The sequence below is a fragment of the Antechinus flavipes genome, chromosome 2 (genome assembly GCF_016432865.1).
Source record: "Antechinus flavipes isolate AdamAnt ecotype Samford, QLD, Australia chromosome 2, AdamAnt_v2, whole genome shotgun sequence".
Classification (NCBI taxonomy): Eukaryota; Metazoa; Chordata; class Mammalia; order Dasyuromorphia; family Dasyuridae; genus Antechinus; species Antechinus flavipes.
This window is the reverse complement of record NC_067399.1, coordinates 569,333,493-569,357,753: the sequence shown is the minus strand read 5'-3', so window position 1 is coordinate 569,357,753 and position 24,261 is coordinate 569,333,493. Positions and strand designations below refer to the sequence as shown.

Sequence of the window (24,261 nt, the reverse complement as noted above, 5' to 3'; positions counted from 1 at the left end):
ATGATACATACACGTTCAAATATTATTACCTCTACAAGTAGGAGTTTTTGGGAGGCTGTATAACACTAGTTTATTATAGAATAAACTATTTGGTTCTAATGCTACTTACTGTGTGGAATTCCCTTGTATTTCTTCATCAGTAAACGTAGTTTCCCTCTCTAACGTCCTTTAGTATCTTTTCCTAGTGTAAAGGTATATACCTGGGTTTTCCAAGTTCAAGCCAGGCCTTAAAATTTTGGGGAAAAGATGGGGCAAGCACCCGTCAGTGTGTTAGTTATTCCAGGACCAGAGTAAATTATGGTTACTAGGTGGTAATTATTTTTGGCCATAGCAGTTCCTAAAATTCTACTAAGGCAAGAAGAAGGATATGGTCTGAGTGAATTGAGAAATTTAGGAAATGTTTGTTTAATTGAATTAAGGGAGTACCCACATTAATCAAATCATGCATCTTTTGAAATATTTGTAGATTAAATCGAGGAAGGAAGTTTGTGTCCTTTCCCAAAAGATTTAGAGGCTTGATAACTAGAGGTCCCAAACTAAGAATGCATTCATTCTTCTAGAACACTGCCTGGAATCATTGGATTTCAGAACTGCATGTGTCTTTACAAAGCTTCTAGTCTAATTCTCTCATTTTGAAATGAATGAAATTCTAGGCCTGAAAAGTGAAGCTACTTGATTTGGCCAATTCAGTTAAGAGATTTTAGGATTTAGCACAGAGAGGGCCTTTGGAGATTCAAGCCCTTTATTTCCCATATGAGAAAATCCAAACCCGAGATCAGGAAATTTAGCTATAGCACATTGGTAGCGGCAGACCCACGGAAACTCTTTATCTTTTGTATTGTAGTCCAACGCAAGTTTCCTTCTATTTTGGGAAGATGGCTTGGTTTCTCCTGACTCTTAAAAAAACAAAAACGAAAGCGAGCAAGCAAGCATTCCCTATGCTCAGAAGTCCAGTGGTGGGCACCATGTGACCGTCTTTGGGGAGACAGGCTATCCTCTCCCTTCAGGTCCTGGTTCTTCCGAGATCAGGTGTGTTCTCTAATTTTCCACTACTCCTCTTCCGAGACGGACTCATTCTGAACCTACACTGAGCAGAGCCACACAGCACCTGTGGTCTCCTACTTTAGCACGCGGAGAAGGGAAAGCACAGAGCTGCTTTCTGGTCCTGATTGATGATTTTTTTAAAATCATTTTATTTACTTTTTTACTCCTAAATAAACACCAATCCGTGTTCCGCGGCTCTTTTAGTCAGAGACGCTATTGCGCCCCTTCAGGGAAGAAGGTACGTTGCAAGGCTTCTCTTAGGATACGCTCTTTTCCTTTAAAGCCAAATCTTGGAAAGCGGCGGCCTGGATCGTACCATTCCGTACAAACAGGCGGAGAAGCGTCGGGACCCAGGAGAGGCACAGCCCTTGATGCGTCAGAGCCGGCTCAAGGACTAGGCCGCGCTAGGTTGACGACGGGAGCTTGATCTGCACGTGTTCTGAAAGTAAAGACTTGTCTGCTCTTCCCTACCTCTCCTCCGGCAGCTCCCCACGTCTTCCTCACCCCCACCTCAGGCATCCCATCGTCCCGTCCCGGGGAGGAAGTAGTTGCAAAATCATTCCAAATCAATCGCCTCCTCTGTCCCGATGAGCCGCATCTATCACGACAGCGCCCTCCGGAACAAGGCAGTGCACAGCACTCGGCTGCCCGGTTCTTGGGACCCGGCTGCGCACCAGCGGTAGGGCTCCCGTCCGGCCTCGGCCCTGCGCCTGGGCTTGGGCAGCTGTTCTGGACCGCAGCCCCCCACTCTTCCCTGGGCCCGGGCACTGGACGGGGCGGGGCCCCTTTCTGTCTCCGTAGCCTTGGGCTGGCGTTGAGGGTGGGGAAGAAGGGGACTTGGGAGGAGCAGTCACGTCCCTGAGGCGCAGGGTGCCTCAGTTTTGCCGTTGTTGTCCGTCTTTGGAAAAAGATGACTTTTCGTGGTTAGAGCCCCCAAGCCACTTTAGTCCGTCCTGCTACCAACTGCACTCACAAGTGTGCCCCAAATGGGGAACCTGGGGTGCCACCGCGCGCATCCTAGGCCTCCGGCTCCCCCAGTCACATTTACACAATCCTTTAAGGGACCGAGGCTGTCTCCACATCCGTCCGATTAGGTGCAGTGCTGCGGCTACCATGTCCAAGTCACTGATGAGAAAATGGGCTTTAAAATAAAGGGCAATAGGTTAAGCGGCTTGCCGAGGTCGCACAACTAAGGCTGCATTTGAACTCGGACCCTCCTGACTCCCAAGGCCGGTGCGCCAGTCCCTGGGCCACCTAGTGTCCCTCTGCTCTTAGAGCACAGTGACGGCCTTGGGACTCGGTGCCAACTGTCTAGGGACCGAATCCCCTTCCTCTTCCGGACTTGGTTGTACCATCGTAATCCTAGCCCATAGTTCACAAAACTATTAGACACTTCTTAACAGCACGATTTTTGTACCAGTAAGAACCCCGCGGAGCAAAGAGGTTCATTTTTGCCTCACACCGAACAGTGGCAAGGCTGACGCAAATCCAAGATTTGGTTGTTTCTGTGTTAGTATTCATTTTGAAAACATTTATTAAGTGCATACTGTGCATAAGGCCTGAGAGGCTGTAGCTTCAGAAATAGAAAGCAGGCTGGCCTTGGAGTCGGGAGGGCTGGATTCAGGTCTTGCAGATTAGCAGCCACAGAATGGGCATCCCAACCTCAGCCGGACCAAAATGGAATTCTTTTTTTACTTTATCCCTCTGATGAGCTTTCCTACTGCTCTCCAGCGTCCCACTTTCTTCCCATTATTCCGATTGGAAACCGTAATCCAGGTCCTTTTCTTTTTTCACCTGGTCTTCAGCCTCCTAATTTGACTCTGCTTCACATCACCATGCCATATAGTTACCAAATGATTTTCCTAAAGTGTAAATCTGACTTCTCACTGCTCTACTCGATAAACCTCAGCGACTTCTTATTACGACCTCCTTTTGATAGTTCCAGAGTTCTTTATAAAGGTCTCCAGACATACACACAATAGCTCTTCATCCCATGGGCTATAACCTTACCATACTGGCTCTCTTTGTGCCTTGGAATTGTCCATGGTGCTCAGCCTTAGGATCCCTACCTCTGCCCAAGACTCAGATCAACCCCAGCTGCTAAAGCCTTTCTAAGGTTACCTTCCTTACAGTGTGGAGGAGCAGAGACTCTTCCATTTCTTTTCCTATTCCTTGGCCCTGACTGACAAGTTAAATACTTTCAATTGACTGATGAACCTCTCAGTGCCTCAATTACTAAAACTAAATTAAATCAGCTATGCTGGACTTCCAAGATAATAGGAAAAAGTTTCTGCCCTCAAAATTTACATTCTGTTGAAGTTTAGTATTTTGCTAGTTGCCATAGAGTAACTATATTAGGAAAATTTATTGATTCATGATAAATAAGAATTTTCTGATCTTCCCATGTGACTTTTTTAATAGTGAAAATAACACTACTAGCTCTGCTGATAATGTCTCTGGTATGATTTGAACCCAGTTCTTCCAACTGCACTCCATTAAATTGTCTCTTATTTACACAGTAAATAGATTAGAGTTTTAGCTCTAACAATTCAGTTGTTTGGGGTTTTTTAAGCCCTTGAAATTTAACTTGTTTTATTTGTTGGCCTTTTTTTCTCCATGCAAGATCAAATTTAAGGAAAATTTGACCCTGTGTGATTTTTAAATTCAGAACAACTCCTCCTCCCCCACTGTGTCCTTCTTCCCCTTCTAACTGGACTTTGTGAGAAAGAGGGAAAATTTATGGCAACTCAGAGGGATTATTTAAAAGTGAAAAGAATAGCCTCAAAACCCTGCAATATCTTTTTGTTGTGATTCCCCTGCTTTGGTTAAAGTTCATATCCACTGTAATAGTATGAGCTCTAGTTGAACTGTGTTTATTCTGCTTTGCATCATTATGGCAGTGAGAAGGCTGATTTAAGTATTTAAGAGAACAAAACAACAAAACAACACAGCACCAGGTGACCCTCCCCTAAATGCTGGGCTTGAATTATTTTCTGTTTTTGACAGATGGGGAAGCCAAATTACAGAGAAGCAAAATAACTTGCCGTACATCTCTCAGCAAGACTTAGGAGGGGAGCTCCAAAGTGATACCTGACTCTCAGTCTAACACCCTATTAATTGCTTAATACTTCCCAAGTGCAGACTGTGTCTCCTCTACCGGCTTGTGCCAGCTTCCCACTGGGATGGTGAATGTCCTGTTAATCGCTGCCAAGATACTAAGTACTGTAACAGTATTAGCATTGTATTCTCCTGATTTTGTATGGAGTGCTGAGTTTGTGCAATTTGGTCTTAGATCTTACGTGGTTAAACTAGAGAACATGTCTTTCTCAAGGAGTTTTAGGCTCATAGGGAATGTAGACAATGTCAACATTGACTAAACCAGGACTCGACAAATTTGTCTCAGATCTAGGGGCTAGCCCTAAAACTTGGCAACTGTATTGTTTTAAGGGAAAAATAAATAAAAATAAAAGGTGGTAGTGGTGGTAGAGAAAGGCAGCAAGCTTTTACCATAATCCACTGCTTTTCTGCTTGAGATGACTTAACTTAAAAAGATAAAGGAAAAGCAAAATCTTGTTAAGGGTGTGACCAGGAAGGGCAGTCTACTCAAGATTGGGAACAGAGTTTATGGAATCTTTGTTTTAAGCATTTGGAGTTAAGGGACTTTCAGGTCCTCCTGACTCCAGGGCTAGTGTTCTATCCACTGGGCCATCTCTCTGCTCCTGTGGAAGTTTTTAAGGTAGCTCATTTGATACATCTTGAGGCGCTTATCGATGGAATATATTACTACTCTTCCCCTAGGTACTTGTTGACAGCACAATTGGGGCTGAATAATTGGCCCCCTTCTCCAGACAGACTCACAATTTCTGATAAGGTCATTTTCAAACCCTGGTGGTCAGTAATCCTTCTGCCATAAATCTCCTTTTCTGGTACAGAACTTAATGGAAGCCTATATTGGAGCTACTGTAAGTGAAGTCAAACCAGAGCTCACATTGTTCCAGACTTCCATAAAGCAGAATAGTCTTTTCATTTTGCAACATTAGTACAATTAAAACATGCATGACTAAGAAGAAATGTAAGTGGGAAGAGTGCAGTACAATTCCATAGTTTGAGGGGAATATTTTCCTCAAAATGGCAGGCACTGCCATGGTGATTAGCCACTCAAAAGTTGGTTGAGCCCTGGAATAAGCTTTTCACTATTTTAAAAGCCTAAGAAGTAGGACTCTCTACCTTTTCCACAGGGCAGTAAAATAGAAGAGTGGGCACTGACTTCAGACCTTTACTAGCTGTCCTGTTTGCTTCAGTTTTCCTCCTCTGTACAATGAGAAGAAAATGGAAAACAATTCTGGTATCTGCCAAGAAAATCCCAAATGGGGTCACCAAAATCAGACCTGACTATGACCAACAACAACCCTGTGCTCTCCCATCATTCTATCCCTTGTGTGTTTGTGTGGAATGGGTTTAAAAATCCCCTCCCCCCCCCATCTATATAAAGATGATTCCAGCTCTTCATAAAGACCTCCTCCCTCTTCCCATCACCAGCTGTCTACTGGAGATTTACAAATGGACAAGTGATTGATTAGGCTCTGTCTACTATTTTTTTCTCCTTCCTTAGAGCCTGTTTCTCATTTGATCTAATGCCATAAGGTACATCAAATTTTTTTTTTAACTTTAAAGCAAAATACACATATCAGCTATCATATCATTTGCCTGTGAAATCTTTATAAGAATGCATGCACTGTGTCAGTTGAGGGGTTATTTTTCATTCTGTATAATTTAAATGGTGTTTTTTTCCCCAAATATATGCAAAGATAGTTTTCAATATTCACCTGTTCCAAATTTTTCTCCCTCTCCTTTTCTCTCCCCCTTCTCCAAGACAGCAAGCAATCTGATATAGGTTTAGTTTTGGGTAAGAGGGGTATACATGGATGACATGGGTCAGTTTGTGTTAGTGTGGCTTGTGACTTAGAGTCTCAGCCTTATGCTTCCTTCGTAAAGATGTCTAACTAGACTGATCTCCCTTTTCTTCTTTTTATCAGGGGAAATGGCATTCTTCTGGAGGGAGAACTGGTTGATGTCTCTCGTCATAACATCTCAGATGCTAGTGGCAAAAAGGTGAACATGTATTCTTGAGTCGGGGGAGTCTGTACAACATAAACTAGAACAATTTTGGGGAGATTCAAGCAATGTGGAACAGGGAGGTAGAGAATATAGTACGCCATTTGGGGGCAACATGTGATCGGGCCAACATTTATCCCGAGATATTTAGAAAAAGGGGAATAAACAGTTAATAAGCATCTACTGTGTGTCAGGCATTGTGCTGCATGCTTTACAGATATTATTTTGTTTTATTCTCACAATAAACCTATACCATGAGGTAGGTGCTTTTATTATCTTCATTTTTTTTTTTTTTTTGTAGTTGAGTAATTGAGGCAGATAGAAATTACTTGCTCAAGATCATACAGCTAGTGTCTGAGAATGGATCTGAAATATTTTAATATTATTGATATTAATTTAATTAATTAAAAATTAAAAACAATTTTTAAATCTATATAAAGTCCAGGTACTAGATACATGCACATACACAAATGAAGATAGATTAGACAATCTCTAAGTTCCTTGTTTGCAAGGAAACTTTTGCAAGTTTCAAAGTTTTTTCCTTCCAACCACCCTTTGAGGAGGTAGTATAATAATATTATCTTGATTTTTTTAATGTTTCTAAAAAGAGATGTTCCATTCCATCACCCCTCCAGTGGTTAACTGGTACAATGGGTAGTGTGCTGAGCCTGAAGTCAAGAAAATTTGAGTTCTAATGTGGCCTCAGATGCTAATTAGCTAGCTGTAGGATCCTGAGCAGATCACTTTAAAAAAAAAAATCTTGATTTGCCTCAGTTTCCTCATCTGTAAAATGGACATAATAAAAGCACCTATCTCACAGAGTTATTGTGAAGACTAAATATGATAGAGATGGTAACGAGCTTAGCCCAGGGCCAGGCAGGTGATAAGTGCTATATAAATGTTAGCTGTTGTTATTAAACGGAGAAAAGCATGTTTCATGCTTTCAACTTTCTGGAGTTATGATTGGTCATTTCTTTAATCAGAGTTCTGAAATCAAAGCTGTTTCCCTTTACATTATTCTAGTCATGGTCAAATTTGTTCTTCTGATTCTATCCACCTTATACTGTATCAGTTCATAAAAGTTTTTGGGTTTTCTGTGAATCTTTTTGGTACAATAATATTCTATTCCATTTATGTACCATTGTTTTTCTAGCCGTTGCCCAATAGACAGGTATCCATTATATTTCCAGTTCTTTGCTTCAACAACAATTTTAAAAGTTGCCTTTTTTTTTTTTTTGCATGAAATATTTTTGCATTATTACCATTTTACCGAGGTGTAATAGTTTACTATGCGGTCGGGGGTGGGGGTGGGTCCAGAATAATATTAGCCAACCTGTCACACAGTGAATAAATGTCTATTAAACATATATTATATGCTGGGTTCCAGTAATTGATGATTTGATGATTACTCTCCTAACTGTGATGAACTGTGATTCAGTGCTGGTATTCAGTGTTCTAGTGCCTGGGAAAAGTGGGACAGTCCCCAGGCCAGATGGCACATAAAACTTGAGGAGAGGGTGTGTGAAAGTCATGGATTTTGGGGGTGGGAGGGCCACATCCTGGGTCGGGCAAGGGACCTATTGACAGCTGTTCCACAAGTGGGAGTAAACAGTCCCCTTTATCATGTCACCATTTGGGACGTTGCCCTGTTCACCCCAGCTTAGTTCCAGGTCTGGCTCCTATCTAGTCTAGCACTGCTTATCTGAATTATAGAAGCAAGAGAATCAGAATTTATTGGGTCAGAGTTTCACAGATGTAAGGGATTGTTTCCTCCTGGCTCTAATCATTAGTACAAGGTGTAGCACATGACAGAGAGCGGGCAGTTTTAATAGAAGGTGGAAAATGTGGATGGGGGCCCCAGAAGCAGGAAGGACGAGGCGGGGGAGCTGGTTTTACTTTTTCTCTGCTTGACTGCAGGAGCGTTACTATGTGCTGTACATCAGACCCAGCCGCATCCATCGCCGCAAATTCGACTGCAAAGGGAACGAGATAGAACCCAACTTCAGCAACACCAGGAAGGTGAACACGGGCTTCCTCATGTCCTCGTACAGTAGGTATCTCTCTCATCCCTTCTGCCTTATCCTCTGGAGCTCTCCTGCTCTTCCCTTCCCCACCCCTTCTGCCGGCCTTGCCCCCCCTGCTTCCAGATTCCTTCATACCTTGGACTTTTTCCTCTTGTAAAACCAGAGTTCAGAGGAGAGAGCACTGGGCCTGGAGTCAGGAGGACTTGACCCTTACTAGCTCTGCTGAGATCCCTGGGCGAGTCACTTAAGTCTGTTTGCCTCCTCATGTGTAGAAGGAATTGGAGAAAGAAATAACTAATTGCTCTGGTATCTTTGCCAAGAAAACTTCAAATCAGGAGTTGAATATGACTAAACATACTGTCTGAAAGCCTTTGCAGCCCAATATGTAACTTGGTTAAGGAAGTTCTGTAGGATGGGGGTTACCTGCCAGTCTTACCCTCCCAGTCCAAAGAAATAAATAAGAGGGAAAGAAGAAAAGCAGATAGATGAGTAGCAGAGTGGAGAAAATACTACCCGTCCCTTTTTTTCTGTTCTGGGCACCATTGAGCAAGCTGGCTGATTCTGTAATATGGTCCTTTATCCATGTTGGCAGGGGCAAAATGAGTTCCATTTAGAGAAATTCTTCAGTCAGTGCTTTTCGTGGGGAATAAAAGAGAAGACACAAAATTAAGTGGGGGAAATAGGTTTGTTTTTTTCTTTCTATTTCTTCTCAAAATATGAGGCAATATGGTACAGTAGATAAATAACAAGACTCAGTCAGGTATTTAGGACTTTAAGTCTCTCTCAAACATACACAGATTGTATGTGATCCTGAGGTAATCATTTAACCTCTAAGAGGCAACTCTCAAAGATTACAGAACCAATGTTGACCGCAGTGGTATGGAAAATTTCTTGGAAAACTCATACAGTGATGAAATCACAGATCTTTCCCCTCAAAATGTTTGCATGAATGTATGTGTGTTTGTGTTTGTATGTCAGTACGTGTGAATGTGGAAGTGTATTAGTTATTTGAAGAAGGGAAAATATATTGTAAGGATGGGGGTTGACTACATTAATCCAATTAGGGCAGCCAAGTGGCAAAGTGGATAGAATGCAAGTCAAATCTGGCCTCAGACATTTACTACCTGTGTGACCCGGGTCAGTTTATTTGTTTACCTCGGTTTTTTCATCTGTAAAATGACCTGAAGAAGGAAATGGCAAATCACTTCAGAATCTTTGCTAAGAAAATCCCAAATGGGGTGAAGAAGAGTCCTATAAAACTGAATAACAACCAAAGAAATCCCTGCTAGTTTATTTGAATCAATTAAAAGGGTCAACTTTTTTTTTTAAATAACTTTTTATTGATAGACCCTATACCAGGGTAATTTTTTACAGCATTATCCCTTGCACTCATTTCTGTTCCGATTTTTCCCCTCCCTCCCTCCCTTCACCCCCTCCCCCAGATGGCAAGCAGTCCTTTACATGTTGAATAGATTACAGTATATCCTAGATACAATATATGTGTGCAGAACCGAACAGTTTTCTTGATGCACAGGGAGAATTGGATTCAGAAGGTATAAATAACTCAGGAAGAAAAACAAAAAATGCAAGCAGTTTATATTCATTTCCCAGTGTTCTTTCTTTGGGTGTAGCTGCTTCTGTCCATCCTTGATCAATTGAAACTGAATTAGCTCTCTTTATCGAAGAGATCCCCTTCCATCAGAATACATCCTCAAACAGTATCATTGTTGAGGTACATAATGGTCTCCTGGTTCTGCTCATTTCACTTAGCATCAGTTCATGTAAGTCTCGCCAGTCCTCTCTGTATTCATCCCTCTGGTCATTTCTTACAGAACAATAATATTCCATAACGTTCATATACCACAATTTACTCAACCATCCTCCAATTGATGGGCATCCTTTCATTTTCCAGCTTCTAGCCACTACAAACAGGGCTGCCACAAACATTTTGGCACATGCAGGTCCCTTTCCCTTCTTTAGTATCTCTTTGGAGTATAAGCCCAGTAGAAACACTGCTGGATCGAAGGGTATGCACACTTTGATAACTTTTTGAGCATAGTTCCAAATTGCTCTCCAGAATGGCTGGATGTGTTCACAATTCCACCAACAATGTATCAGTGTCCCTGTTTTCCCACATCCCCTCCAACATTCCGCATTATCTTTCCCTGTCATTCTAGCCAATCTGACAGGTGTGTAGTGGTATCTCAGAGTTGTCTCAATTTGCATTTCTCTGATTAATAATGACTTGGAGCATATTTTCATATGTCTATAAATAGTTTCAATTTCTTCATCTGAGAATTGTCTGTTCATATCTTTTGACCATTTATCAATTGGAGAATGGTTTGATTTCTTATGATTAGAGTCAATTCTCTATATATTTTGGAAATGAGGCCTTTATCAGAACCTTTGATTGTAAAAATGTTTTAAGGGTCAACTTTTTAATCCAAAGCACAAATAAACCAAAACCAAAGTATAGCCTCACCAAAAATTCAGCAGAAGAGCACAAGAGAGGAATTGTGACTGAATAGTATAAATTGAAAGTAATAAAGTGCTTTGATCATTGGATTAAAAATAGATAATGTTACACAGAAAATAACTGTGACTAGTTGAGAGAAAAAGATACACCTTTGGGTCTGGGAAAAAAAATAACAAGCCAGTTCAATCAGGTGGCAGACCATTGTAGTTTGTGAAGGGTCCCAACCAAGCCTCCAAGGGGGAATCATTGAGAGGAGAAGGATTTATCTCCTTTTGCTACCTTCTACCTCTCTTCTTCCCTAGAATAACTGGAGCTCCTGTTTCTGAGGCAGGGGATAACCTGTCAATACAAGAGCTGTCGGATGTGATGTTAGACATGGCAGCTGATTTGTTAGTTTCCTCTCACCTTTTCTGCTATCATTGCTTCTCCTGATTTTTTTCTGGTTTTCCCTACAAGGATGAAGCTGAATGGGGTAGGTCAGCCAATCAATCTTTAGTTCTCCTGAACTTGGCCTTCCATGGGATTTCTATTGATAACAAAAATATTGATAAAAAAAATCCAGTTAGATTAATTTTACTTCCTAACAATAAAGAATAGAGGAATGAGGAGGGTGGCTTATTGGATTAACATAGGCACAGGCAGCAATGAACTAGATTCCATTCTAGGATTAGCCCCTGAATCATGGACTGTCCTCGTAAAAATGATGATGAATTGCTGTGTGCACTTTACAATGATCTCATTTTATCATCCCCTAGAAGCTAAGATGTGGTCACAATATTATATCAGGGTTAATACTAACAAATGTAAGTAACATTATGGAGAGAGACATCAAGGTTGTTTTAAAAGAAAAGAAAATGAAACATATCCCTGCCTTAAGCATCCAACTTTATACTATTTCTAAGTGTTTTTAGCTTCTACTGTTAGCTTTAATGATGGAGCCTCTCATTTCTGACTCCATGTTTCATTCACATTGAAATCTTGTCCATCCTTCATGACTTACATCCAATCCTAGCTCATCCAGGAAACCTTTCTACTCCAGGTCTTTCTTGATGTTACCTTTGTCTAAATTATGGCAAGCATAGTATGCAACAGACAATTTAATACTTAAGACTTTTAATACCTTGATGGATCTGTGATCTCCTCAGTATGATTTCTAATTTCTACCTTTGTATAGATGCTGATCCAACCACACTATTTTATTCTGTGGGATTCTTGCCCATGTCTTTCTGTATATATTCTTTTCCCCTCTTCAATATATTTTATTTTTTCCAAATACATGAGTTTTCAACGTTCATTTTTGTAAGCCTTTGAGTTCCAAATTTTTTCTCCCTCCCTCTCTCAGCTCAAGGGGCAGCTTCTCCCTTCTCTAAGGGACAGCAAGCACTCTGATATAGGTTATATGTATACAATCATTTTAAACATATTTCTGGAAAGATTCCATGAAGAATCTATGCAGTGCACTGGAGCTCCTTCTCTGACTCTTTAGCCATTTTTCTGCTATGTGACTAACCCATCTGTTGCCAAATTTTGATAATACATTTATCTTCACTTGAAAGCCATCACTGATAATATTCTGCAGGCTGCTTGTGTGTCTATCCATTGGACTTTGGGATTTAAAAAAAATTAATTGATAAATTTTGTTTTGATCCAAAGCACAAATAAACCAGAACCAAAGCATAGTCCCACTAAAAATTCAGCAGAAGAGGACAAGAGAGGAATTGTGACTGAGTAGTGTAAACTGCCATTTGCTTTTGTAATGACCATTTGTTAAAAGAGAAAAATGCTCATTTCCTTTAACTCATACACAGCACTACAACACTATCCATTGTTGTTGCCTGAATTTTGTTGCTGTTGGAGTTCATCTTAATTTACGTAGTTGTAGGGCACATGAATCGTGTCCTTTGCATCAACTTTCTGCATCATTTCATAGAAGTGTTCCCACATTTCTCTGAATTTTTCATATTTGTCATTCCAAGAATATTCCATTTCATTCATGTGCTACAGTTTATTCATTTACTCTAGGCACTGGGTGTACAGTTTGTCTCCAGCTTTCTGCTTTTATGAATAGTGCTTCTTTGGAAACTTGTGTAAAGATAATATCTTTCCTTGTTGTCATTGACCTTTCTGGAGTAGAATCCTCATAATGAATAACTAGGTTGAAAGATATGAAGAATTTTGTAACTTTTATTACATGATTTCATATTGATTTTGAAAAGAGACCAATTTATGCTCCCATTGTCAGTGAATTAACATAGCTATTTTTCCATAGGCCTGTCAGCCTTGAATATTTCAATCTTTTCTATTTTGATGGGTTCAAGGGTCACCTGCTGTTTTTGACTCTTCTGAAATTATGATATTCCGTGATTGACTGCCATTTTGATATGATCATCATTATCATCATCATCCTAACATTTATATACCCTTATATATACTAGATATTGAATTAAGCATTTTATAAATATGTTGTTTGATCCTCACTACAATTCTGGGAGGTGGATGCTAATATTATTTCCATTTTGCAGGTGATAAAAGTAAGGCAAACAGAAATTAAGTGATTTTTCCAAAGTTATACTAGTAAGTATGGATAGCTAGGAGATGTCTGAGGCTGGATTTGAATTCTTGGGCCTTCTTGACCCCATCCCCATCACTAGTAGAATTATGTTGACTCAAAGGATAGGCTTTTTGTATCACTGAGACAATTGGAATAATTGAAAGTATGGCGATATCTCAAATGGGTTCCAGCTTGATGTCCTCCTCCTGTTCAGTGGTGGACTCAGCTCATTGCCTAACTTGTGTCACCTGTGGGAGGAGAGTCCTAGCAGCACTGAGAATCATCATTCTGGACAATCTGTACTTTTCCTCTACTTTATTTCTGGGTCAAATGGCTAAGCCACTTTTTTTCCCCCAAAGAAGCTATGGCCTTTATTTAGAAAATTCTGTGTTTTCCTGCAGATCAACACAATGTTTTGTACAAAAAAGGAGCATCTGGAGAATTTTGCCCTGAATTTGTTCTTCAACTTCTAGCCTCTTTCAGGTTAATAATAGCTGATGTTTGTGTTGTGTTTGAAAGCTTATAAAACAGACTACATATTTTATGTGATCCACACAAAATCCTTCTAAGATACTATAGACATTAATACCCCCATTTTGTAGATGAGGAAGGTTTGCCCATGCTAACATATTAGTGTTAGAAGCAGGATTTGAACTGCTTATTGTAATGCTCTTTCCAGTGCACCATGAAGACTGTTTAATTCCATGACCCTTGTACATTTGTTGGGCATGTGTCTGTTTTATGGCTCACCTTACCGTGATCCAGATTTTTGAAAGTTCTGTCATAGAATCTGTGTGTTATCAACACACATGGAAGCCACTTCCCTTGGAAAGACTGAAGTTCATTCTAATAGTTTTTTGTAACAAACAATAGCCATGTTGCCTACCCCTCTCAATGTGACTCTGAACAGGAAAATCACCTGAAAACCTGCCTCTTCTCATGTTCATAAAAGATGCATCAGTGTGTGCACAGGCTCCTCTGACAGCTTGTATGAAGCACACCTGGGTCAGGAGTAACCTTTTTCTTGGGGCATAGTCCTAAGTGTGATCTTTCCCTCTCTTTTGGAGTCTTTCCTTCTTTGAAATATCTTAACAATTGATCCCTGACTGCTTTTAAAATTGTGTTCCCTCCAGCAGGGATTTCTTTTGTATGTATTTGATTTGGTGCAGTTCTTGTGGATTTTATGTATGGATCAGACCAGACAAACCATCGAGGCCCCTTTTAATTCTCAAAGTATATGATTTTAAGATTTCATTTTCTTAAGAAGGCTTTTATATGTGTGTGTATCCACATGTGCATTTGCATGTGCATGCACACATGTAGGTATACATGTATGTATGGATACAATACATGTATGTATGTATGAACGCTATGTTTATAGCTTTCTGTTTGTCTATATTCCCATTACTGTCACCACCAGCACAACCACTGACCACTGCTGCTGCACTGTGCGTATACATATATGTGCATTTATACAAGTGTATGTATAGGGTCTATATCTATATTTATAGCCATCTATCTATATTACCATTACTGTCATCACTAGCACAACCACTGACTATTGCTGCTGCTACTATTATTATTAGAGTGGTTTCCTTTTGTCTATTATATTAGGTCTGTGTATATGTATACATGTACATGGATGTGCATGTACACATATGTCTATACAGATATATGTTTATATCTATGTCTCTTTTACCTATCTTGTCACCGCCATTACCAACAACAGCTGCTGCTACCACTATTATTATTATGGTGTTTCTTTTTGTCTGTTATCTTAGGGAGTGTGTGTACATATGTGTGTATACATATATTTAATATAAAAGACAAATATACACACAAACACATATGTACACACAGTGAAGTTCCTGGGTCGTGTGTGTGGGATATATATGTATGCAAACATGTGTGTGTGTGTGCATGTACATGTATGTATAGGTTTATATTGATATCTATATGTGTATTTACACACATGTATTTATAGGTTTGTGTTTATGTCTATGTGCATGCATACATGTGTATATATAGGTTCATGTTTGGATTTATATTTTATATAGGTATATGTTTATATCTATACATAAGTATATATAGGTGTATGTTTATATACATGTTTATATTCGTAAGTGGATTGTAGAGTATGTGGAGGGGAGACAAGTGTAAAAGAATGGAAAGGTGGGGAGCAGCCAGCTTGTGAAAGGTTTCCATTTGGGCTTTGGGGATGGCTCTTTGATATCAGCACCCAAAACAAGGAGCACCTGAAGTTGAGAGAGAAATGCCATGCTTGGGACTACAGCTGTATTTAGTATCAGTGGAGTCCGGCTGCCTCAGAAAATACATTCACTGTCAGAAGAGGTATTTTCTCCTCAGACACTTGAGAATTTCTGATAGAACAGGTATGATGTAATCCCTGGGATTTGAGGGTTTAAGATCCTAATGATTAAAAGCTGTCAGATGACTCCTGGAAAGACCTCCGAGCAGAAAGCAGGATCAGGTTAGACTGTTAGGTGAGTTGGAAGAGCTTCTGTTTGCTCCTGGATTCCCCAGGGATCTCGTTCTTACCCAGAAGACCCTGAGGAGCCAGAAAGATGTTTTGCCTAGGAATTCTAGGCCTTTAATAGAATCTTGTTTGGTCTGGTGGTCAGAGGTGGAAGCCAAAGGTGACACGGACAGGCTCTCGCCCACGGAGTTGAAGGGACTGGTGGAAAAGCCAGAGCTGGTGGCGGTGACAAAATGCCACACTCCAGACCAGGCACTAGCCTTTTGGATTCCAGAGATGGAGATGGAGAAGATTGAACTAGAGCTAGGTGCAGAACTTCGTCTGAAAACCCGGGGTGATGGTCCTTTTATAGGTGAGTAGCAATTTCCTTTCTTTCTTTTATTTTTCCACTTGATAGTATTTTGTTTTAAATTACATATAAAGGTAGTTTTCAACATTTTTTTTTTTTACCAATAGAATATTTGTTAAACTTTTAAAATAAATTATGTGCTTTTGAAAAAAAAAGTAGATATTCATAATGAACATATATATGTATATTTGTTTTATTTTATTTTTTTTATTATAGCTTTTTATTTACAAGATAAATGCATGGGTAATTTTTTTTTTTTTAAATAACGTTTTATTGTGTGCATGGGTAATTTTTGCAAAACCTTCTGTTCCAACTTTTCCCCTCCTTCCTCCATTCCCTCCCCCAGATGGCAAGTAGACCAATACATATTAAATATGTTAAAGTATATGTTAAATACAGTATATGTGTACATATCCATACAGTTATTTTGCTGCAGAAGAAAAATCAGACTTAGAAATAAGGTAAAATTAACCTGAGAAGAAAATCAAAAATGCAAGTGGACAAAAACAGAGGGATTGGAAATTCTAGGTTGGGTTCAAACTCATTTCCCAAAGTTCTTTCACTGGGTGTAGCTGGTTCTCTTCATTATTGAACAAATGGAATTGATTTAGATGAACATATATTTTAAGAAATCATGGGCTTTCTTTATGGTGTTTCTAATTATGGTGTTTCTTTTTGTCTGTTATCTTAGGGGTGTGTGTGTACATATGTATGTATACATATATTTAATATAAAAGACAAATATACACACAAACACATATGACACAAACACAAAGCACATGGTGCTGACATGAAGAGCTTTTTTTTAAAAAAAATGTTTGATTGTAAATATTTTTATCAGGCCTTCTTATTACTGACTTTCCAGGATGCAATGCAACAAGGAATCAGGTTTCAGAAAGAATACCAGAGTTTATTCAAAAAAGAGTAAAATTCAGGAAATAGTTTTAAACTTTGATTCCCATATCACAGTTTGACATTCATTTTGGTAAGATTTTGAATTCCAGATTTTTCTTCCTTGCTCTTTTCCCTCCCCTCTTCCCAACACAGTAAGCCATCTGATATTGTTTGTACAAATACAATCATATTAAACATTTTTCCATATTAGTCATGTTGTGAATGAAAAATCAGAACAAAAGGAAAAATCATGAGAAAGAAAAAACAAAACAGAAAAAGTAAAAAATAGTATGCTTTGATTTACATTCAGTTTCCGTAATTCTTTTTCTGGATTTCTATCACAAGTTTACTGCAATTATCTTGGATCACTGTATTGCTGAGAATTGGAAGGACTTAGTTGGTCATCATGTAATCTTGCTGTTACTGTGTACATTGTTCTCCTGATTTTGCTCATTTCACTCAGCAACAGTTCATGTGAGTCTTTCCAGACTTTTCTGACACCAGCCTGCTCATCAATTTTTTTCTTAAATGATAATAGCTTTTTATTTTTTGAAATACAAAGATAGTTTTCAACATTAACCTTTGCAAAACCTTGTGTTCCCAATTTTTCTCCCTCTTTTCCCCCTTGCCTCCTGTCCTGGGCAGCAAGTAATCCAATATAGGTTAAATGTGTGCAATTCTCGTAAACATATTTCCACATTTATCATGCTGTGCAAGAAAAATTACATCAAAAGGGAAAAAATGAGAAAGAAAAAAACCAAGCAAACAGCTACAAAAAAGGTGAAAATACTTGCTGTGATCCACACTCAATTCCCCCAGTCCTCTCTCTGGTTGCAGGTGGCTCTCTCCAACACAAGTCTATTGGAATTGGCCCGAATCATTTCATTGTTGAAAAGAGCCACATCCATCACAGTTGATGATCACATAATCTTCTTGTTGCTGTGTACAATGTTTTCCTGGTTCTGCTTGCTTTACCCAGAATCATGATGTTCATATACTTCTCTCCAGGACTTTCTGAAACCAGCCTGCTGGTCATTTCTTACAGAAAATAATATTCTATAACATTTATAGAATTGATTCAGCCAGTTCCCAACTGATGGGCATCTCAGTTTCTAATTCCTTACTACCACCAAAAGAGCAGCTACAAATATTTTTACACAATGGGTCCTTTCCCCTTGTAATTCCCCTTTTCAAAACCTCTTTAGCTTACCAATTTTCTCTCTGCTCATGTCTCCCTGGTTACATGAATGGAGGTGCTCTCATGGACCTTACTTCTTAGGTCACTCCATCTTTCCTAGTATTCATGAGAATTCAGCAGATTTTTTTCTGTGCATAGGTAGTTTCATTATGAGACATATGTGTGTGTGGGACAAATCCCTTGGGAATTCTTAATCCTCGGTAGGTTCCTACAGGCTCCTTTGGGTGAGGGGTGACATAATATTATGGGACTTTTGTCATGGATCTAAGAACCACCATCTGGTATCCAAGTTGGTAAATGTGTGCTGAACATACCTGTGGTAGTAAGTTGAGGGCTTGGGGGCTTGCTTGACTCTATTTTGATAGTCATTTTAATGCTCTTCTTTTTTAGGCTCTCTAGCAAAACTTGAGGCTGGAACAGTGACAAAGTGTAATTTTGCTGGTGATAGGCAGACAGGAGCATCCTGGACAGATAATATCATGGCACAAAAATCCTCAGAAGGAGTAGCCTCAGAGCTTCGAGGCCAAGGAGATGGGGCCGAGGATGACGAGTGGGTAAGTTGGGAGTGACTTGGGGGAGTCTTAAAATTGGGGGGAGAAATGGTACCAGGAGACAAGAGGAGCGCTGTCCATTTAAATCCCAACTTTTTTAGGTCTTCTGGCAGTTTTAGAGAGAGTTAGCAACAGACAGAATCCACATTGAATTTAACAAACTATTAATCACATCGTGATGTACAAAGCACCTCTTTTCTTCAGGGGAGAGCAAGATTGGTGAATAGAGAGCTTTCCTCATTTTCACTTTGCATTGTAGTTACAGTGTACAGTGGGATTGATCCCTTGGTAATCCCTACCAGGAGAGGCAGTGTCTGATAGTGGAGAGAGGGCAGTTTTTGCGGTCAGAATGGCCTCAGTTTGGGTTTTGTGACTCTGGAAAAGCCCCATAACTTCTTAGTAGCTTGACCAATTCTTTTGGACTACAAGTTGCACAATAGTAGTTGATCTTTAATGGTGAAAAGATTTATTGGGAACCCTTTGCACCAAAGAAATAAACACAGACGCACAGTAGTATATGCAACTCATTGAATAATGTGATGAACAACTCTGCATCAGCTTTTTATAGAGAAAACCAAAACAATGAACCTTAAGTACCAAGTGCTCCTCTAACCTCTCTGGTTTGTCCCCTTTTCTCCCTTCTCTCAACTCCACCCAGAGCCTACAGATTTGGAAGTAGAACCAGAGTTTGCAAAATTTATATATCTATCTGATATATATATATACACATTTCATTATATCATATATATATTAATTAACATACAACAAAAACACTTTCAAGAATAAGAAAATATCTGTTTTTGTTGCATGTTAATTAATTGGTTAGCCAGGCAAAAAAGCAAGTATTTATTAGACATCAATTAAAAGTCAGGTTATATTGGATTTACATATGTTTTTATTATGTTTAACATATATTGGATTACTTCCCATCTAGGAGAGGAGGTGGGGGAAGAGAGGGAAATTGGAACACAGGGTTTTGCAAGAGTCAATGGTGAAAAATTATCCTTACATATGTTTTGAAAATGAAAAGCTTCAGTTAAAAAAATAGTCATGGGGCAGCTAGTTGGTGTAGTGGATAGAGCACCAGCCCTGAAGTCAGGTGGACCTGAGTTCAAATCTAGCCTCAGACACTTAACACTTCCTGACTGTGTGACCCTGGACAAGTCAACCCCGAAAGTCTCAGCAAAAAAACAAAACAAAACAAAAAAATTAGTCAGGCAATCTGCTAAGTGGAGGGTTAGATGAGTAGCAATAATGAGAAACATTGACTAAAATATTTTTCAGAATCATAGATGCTACAATTTGGAAGGGACATAAGAGATAATTCTTTAAGTCTCAACTAAAATTTCACCTCCTACAAGGAGTCTTTTCCCCACCCCCCCTTTATTCCAACAACAAAAAAGGTCATGCTCTGCTTTGATCCACCTCCAGTCTCCTTTGTTCTCTTTCTGGATGTCAGTGGCTCTTTCTATCTTGTCTATGGGAATTGCCTTGAATCACCTCATTGTTGAAAAGAGCAAAGTAACCGCTGTTTATCTTGTATGTAGCTTGCTTTGCATATATTTGTATGTTGTCTTCCCCATGAGATTGTAAACTCCTTGAAGTCAGGGACTAGCTTTTACCTCTTTTTGTATCTCTAGTGCTTAGCACAGTGCCTGGCACATGATTGATGCAGGATAAATGTTTATTGAATTGAATTGAATCTGTTTGAAGTGGCTGCCATTCTCCTTCCTTTCCCGGGAGGCATCTTCAGTGATGAGATCACTGGCCCTCTCTTGACACATCTCTCATTCAGTCCCAACCTTTATCAATCAAGGTGGCAATACAGAATCCCATAACAGAAGGAAAAAACGTTCCCTCAAGTGAATTGAGCAATTCTAACTAGGCTGAAGTCTCTGAGTTTAATAACCACAGTAATTACCCAATAAGCAGTTCTACTCCCCCTCCCCCCTTTATTTTTTTTTTTTTTTGCTGAGGCATTTGGGCTTAAGTGACTTGCGTAAGGTCACACAGGTAGAAGCTGCCCCTCCCCCGCTTTTAGAATATATTGTAGTAGTTATATAAAAATAGACAGGTACAGAATAAGGAGAGAAGGGATGTAGAGTGGGGGTGGGGCAGCTAGATGGCTCAGTGGAGTCAGGGAGATCTGAATTCAAATCCAACCTCAGATACTTACTATCTTTTGTGACTTTTAATGTCTCTTTGCCTCAGTTTCCCCATCTTTTGTGTGTGTGTGTGTGTGTGTGTGTGTGTGTGTGTGAGGCATTTGGGGTTAAATGACTTGCCCAGGATCACACATCTAGGAAGCGTTTAGTGTCTGAAGCTGGGTTTGAATTCAGGTCCTTCTGACTTCAGGGCTGATGCTCTATCCACTGGACCATCTAAGTACCCCCAGTTACTTCATCTGTAAAATGAGGATAATAATAATAATATCTTCTTAGGATTGCTGTGAGGATCAAATGAGATAATAATTACAAAGTGCTTAGCACAGTGCCTGTCACATAGTAGGTGCTATATAAATGTTAGTTATTATTATTATTTGTTATATTATATTATTATTTTATATTTTATATACAGGCATAATTTATTATATAATAATAATAAATGTTATTTATTATTATTTTTTTTCCATTTTGTGGAAAGTTAAACAACTTTCCCAGAATATATTTCTTCTCATCAGATTGCTCTGGGAATTCTGACTACATTATAGAATTTATTTTATTTTACCAATGTGAGAATTTCAAATAATGTTCTCTGTTAAAAATGTTTCTCTAGGATGACTGAAAATAGCAGGAAGAGGAACATCTTGGTGACCACTCTCAGGATGCAGCTTCTTTTGAATACCTTCACTCTAATTTCATGTTTGATGCTTCTTATGGAACAGCAGCGGTAGAAAGGGAAGATGTCATCACCTCCTCTTAGCCGGAGTTGGAATACACTTCAGACGGCCCATCTCTGCTAATATCCCATTGTGGCTCCTGAAGGATCTGGACTCAAGACCTGTTCTTAGAATTTTCCCATGTTTAGGTGTCATCCAGGAAAAGGACTCCATTTCCTCATTTGGGTGGTTTAAGAACCTTCTTGGAATGTAACCTTTGAAATGAATTGGAGTTATATATGACTACGCTTGGAGGAAACAAAAATGATTCATTCAGCTGAGTCAGTGGCTCGTAGAAAGAAGTTGGTGAATTCCCTGCTGATCATTTTGGCTTTTAACTTCTTGCATGAGTTCCTGAAAAACTGAGTTTGGATATAAGTTCTGTCCCTTTTTGTGCCCCTTCCTTATGGCCTTGAACAGATTCAACTACTCTCTTTCACAGCTCCACCCCCTTTTTATCTGTCTTGGCAATGCAGCCATATTTCCATTTACACTGTAACCTTCATCCCCAATTCCACCTTGTTCCTCTGATAATTGTCCCCTCACTACAGCTGGCTATATTAATCAACATCTCCCGATTCCAAGATGTCTTGGATTGACCACCACTAATTGAGTAATTGATGGGAAGAACCAAAGAGATAGAGTTATCCATCTCTACAGGTGTATCTAATTATTCTATTACTCTAAAACTAATCCTACCAGTCTAGAATGTTTTGTTTTGTAATGTAATTTATACTTCTTTTATAACAGCTAATTTTATCAGTGGTTTTTGTCAATTATTAAATTTCTGGAGGTGGAAGAACATAAAACAACTCTCTGATTTAAGTATGTGATTCCTAGTTTGAATCAGGTCAGCTTACTGTGTGCCAAGAACTTTATTAATCTTTCCAAGTTTCAGGATGCTCTTCATTGAAAGTAATTTCTAAGCATTGGTAATATGTAATGAAAAACAGAATCTGAAGTAGTTGAAATCTACCTTTCCCAAAAAAGGAGTGGACCCAGGTGGGGCCTTGAAGACCTCTGTAACTTAATTTCTAAACTGAACAACCTAAGAATATCAGGCAGTCAGCAAGCATTTATTGAATACCTATTTTGTGCTAGGTGTTATATTAGGGGAAAGATAAAAAGACAAACTGGTGACTCTATTATCTTTCCCTAGATTGGATAGTAACTGAACTTTTATTTCATCGCTTGGTTCTGCCAGTAAGCATTTATTAAGCACTTACTATATGTCAGGCACTGTGTTAAGTACTGGCAGTACAACGAAAGGCAAGTCCTAAAGGAAAAGAGTTTAAAAATAATGTATTTATCTTGAAGATTTTCTGGTCAGTATCATTTTTCAGATGGACACCTAGAAAACTTCTAGTTGCTCATGATGGAAGCCTATTTTTCCGTATTCCAGGGATCTTGAAATAGCATCACTGATGGATTAAATCCTCTAACATTATTTTCTTCCAGAGGGGAAAGAAATAAACATTGTAAAGTTCCTACTATGTGTCTAATACTGTGCTGAGTATTTTATTATTATCATGTTTGATCCTTACAACAACCTTGCAAGCTTGGTGCTGTTAATATCCTCATTTAACAATTGAGGAAACTGAGGCAAACAGGTGACTGGCCCAGTGTCACATAGCTAGTGTCTGAGGCTGTCTTCCTGATTGCAGGTCCCCACTTTAGTGCCCTATCCACAGCCTAAAATGTGTGTTGTATCACATGTATTTAAATTTTTTTATTTTGGTTTTTATTGATGGACTGATAGCTTTTGTTTTTATGTCACCTTGATTTGTGAATATCTCTCTCCCAGGGAGCAATTCTTTGTAACAAAGATTAGGAAAGAAAATAGTAGATGGACAAAAGTAACAATTTTGCTATGTCTCACAGTATATGCAATATTCTTTACAAAATGCAAGAAGATACACTTTCTTCTTACGAATTCTTATGAAACTTGTATACGATAGATCAAAAAAATTTATAAAAATTCTATAGGGTTAGGGTTAAAAGGAAGTTAGAAACTATCCTCACTTTATGATAGTTAGATACTCTACCTGTCTTTGAGGAGGGCCTGATTCTGGGGCTTTGAGTATAAATAAACTGTCTTTCAAGGCCTCTAGACTGGTGGAATTGAGCATGCATGAAGATTGGAGGGTCATAGAATTAGAACTGTTAACGCTTTCATTTTACAGATGAGGAAATTGAGGTCCAGAGAGATTGACTGATTTGCCTAAGGTCAGACAGCTAGGGCTTACCTGAGGTGTGAATTGAGTGGAGATTTTACATGCTCTCAAGTCCAGTACACTTTACACACCACTTAGTTTTGATACTGATTAAACAGGTGCCTTTAAGTAATTTCATTCCTGCTGTACTTTCTCACAAGATTATTTTGTGGATAAACTTTTAAGAGCAAAGAGTACATTATAATAACAGATAGCATTTATGTAATATTTACCATGTACCAGGAACATTTAACTCATGTGATCCTCACAATAACCCTGAAGGTGCTATTATTATCCCCATTTTATAGATAAGAAAACTGAGGCATGTAGAGGTTAAGTGACGCTGACTTTGACCTTGGGTCCTTTTAACCACCTCCCCTGCATTCTGTCTACTGCAATGACATAATAACTAGCATTATAGTTATTAATATAATAATAACTTGCATTTATATAGCAGCTACTATGTGCTAG

At 39.1% G+C, this 24,261-nt stretch overlaps 1 protein-coding gene across 1 annotated transcript; it reads left to right on the top strand.

Moving 5' to 3' along the window:
* The first annotated feature begins 737 nt into the window (after positions 1–737).
* ARPIN (actin related protein 2/3 complex inhibitor) lies at positions 738–23,070 on the top strand. The gene is made up of 6 exons (XM_051981112.1): positions 738–1,723; positions 6,081–6,156; positions 8,077–8,209; positions 15,853–16,059; positions 18,539–18,702; positions 21,475–23,070. Exons 1-6 carry the CDS (start codon positions 1,632–1,634, stop codon positions 21,481–21,483), a joined length of 681 nt encoding a protein of 226 aa, XP_051837072.1. The 5' UTR covers positions 738–1,631; the 3' UTR covers positions 21,484–23,070.
* The last annotated feature ends 1,191 nt before the right edge of the window (positions 23,071–24,261 follow it).

Coding starts and splice junctions, on each gene's coding strand:
- ARPIN (XM_051981112.1), top strand. CDS start 1,632: ATGAGCCGCATCTATCACGACAGCGCCCTCCGGAACAAGGCAGTGCAC. Junction 1,724..6,080: donor GACCCGGCTGCGCACCAGCG/GTAGGGCTCCCG, acceptor TCTTTTTATCAG/GGGAAATGGCATTCTTCTGG. Junction 16,060..18,538: donor GGGTGATGGTCCTTTTATAG/GTGAGTAGCAAT, acceptor CTTCTTTTTTAG/GCTCTCTAGCAAAACTTGAG.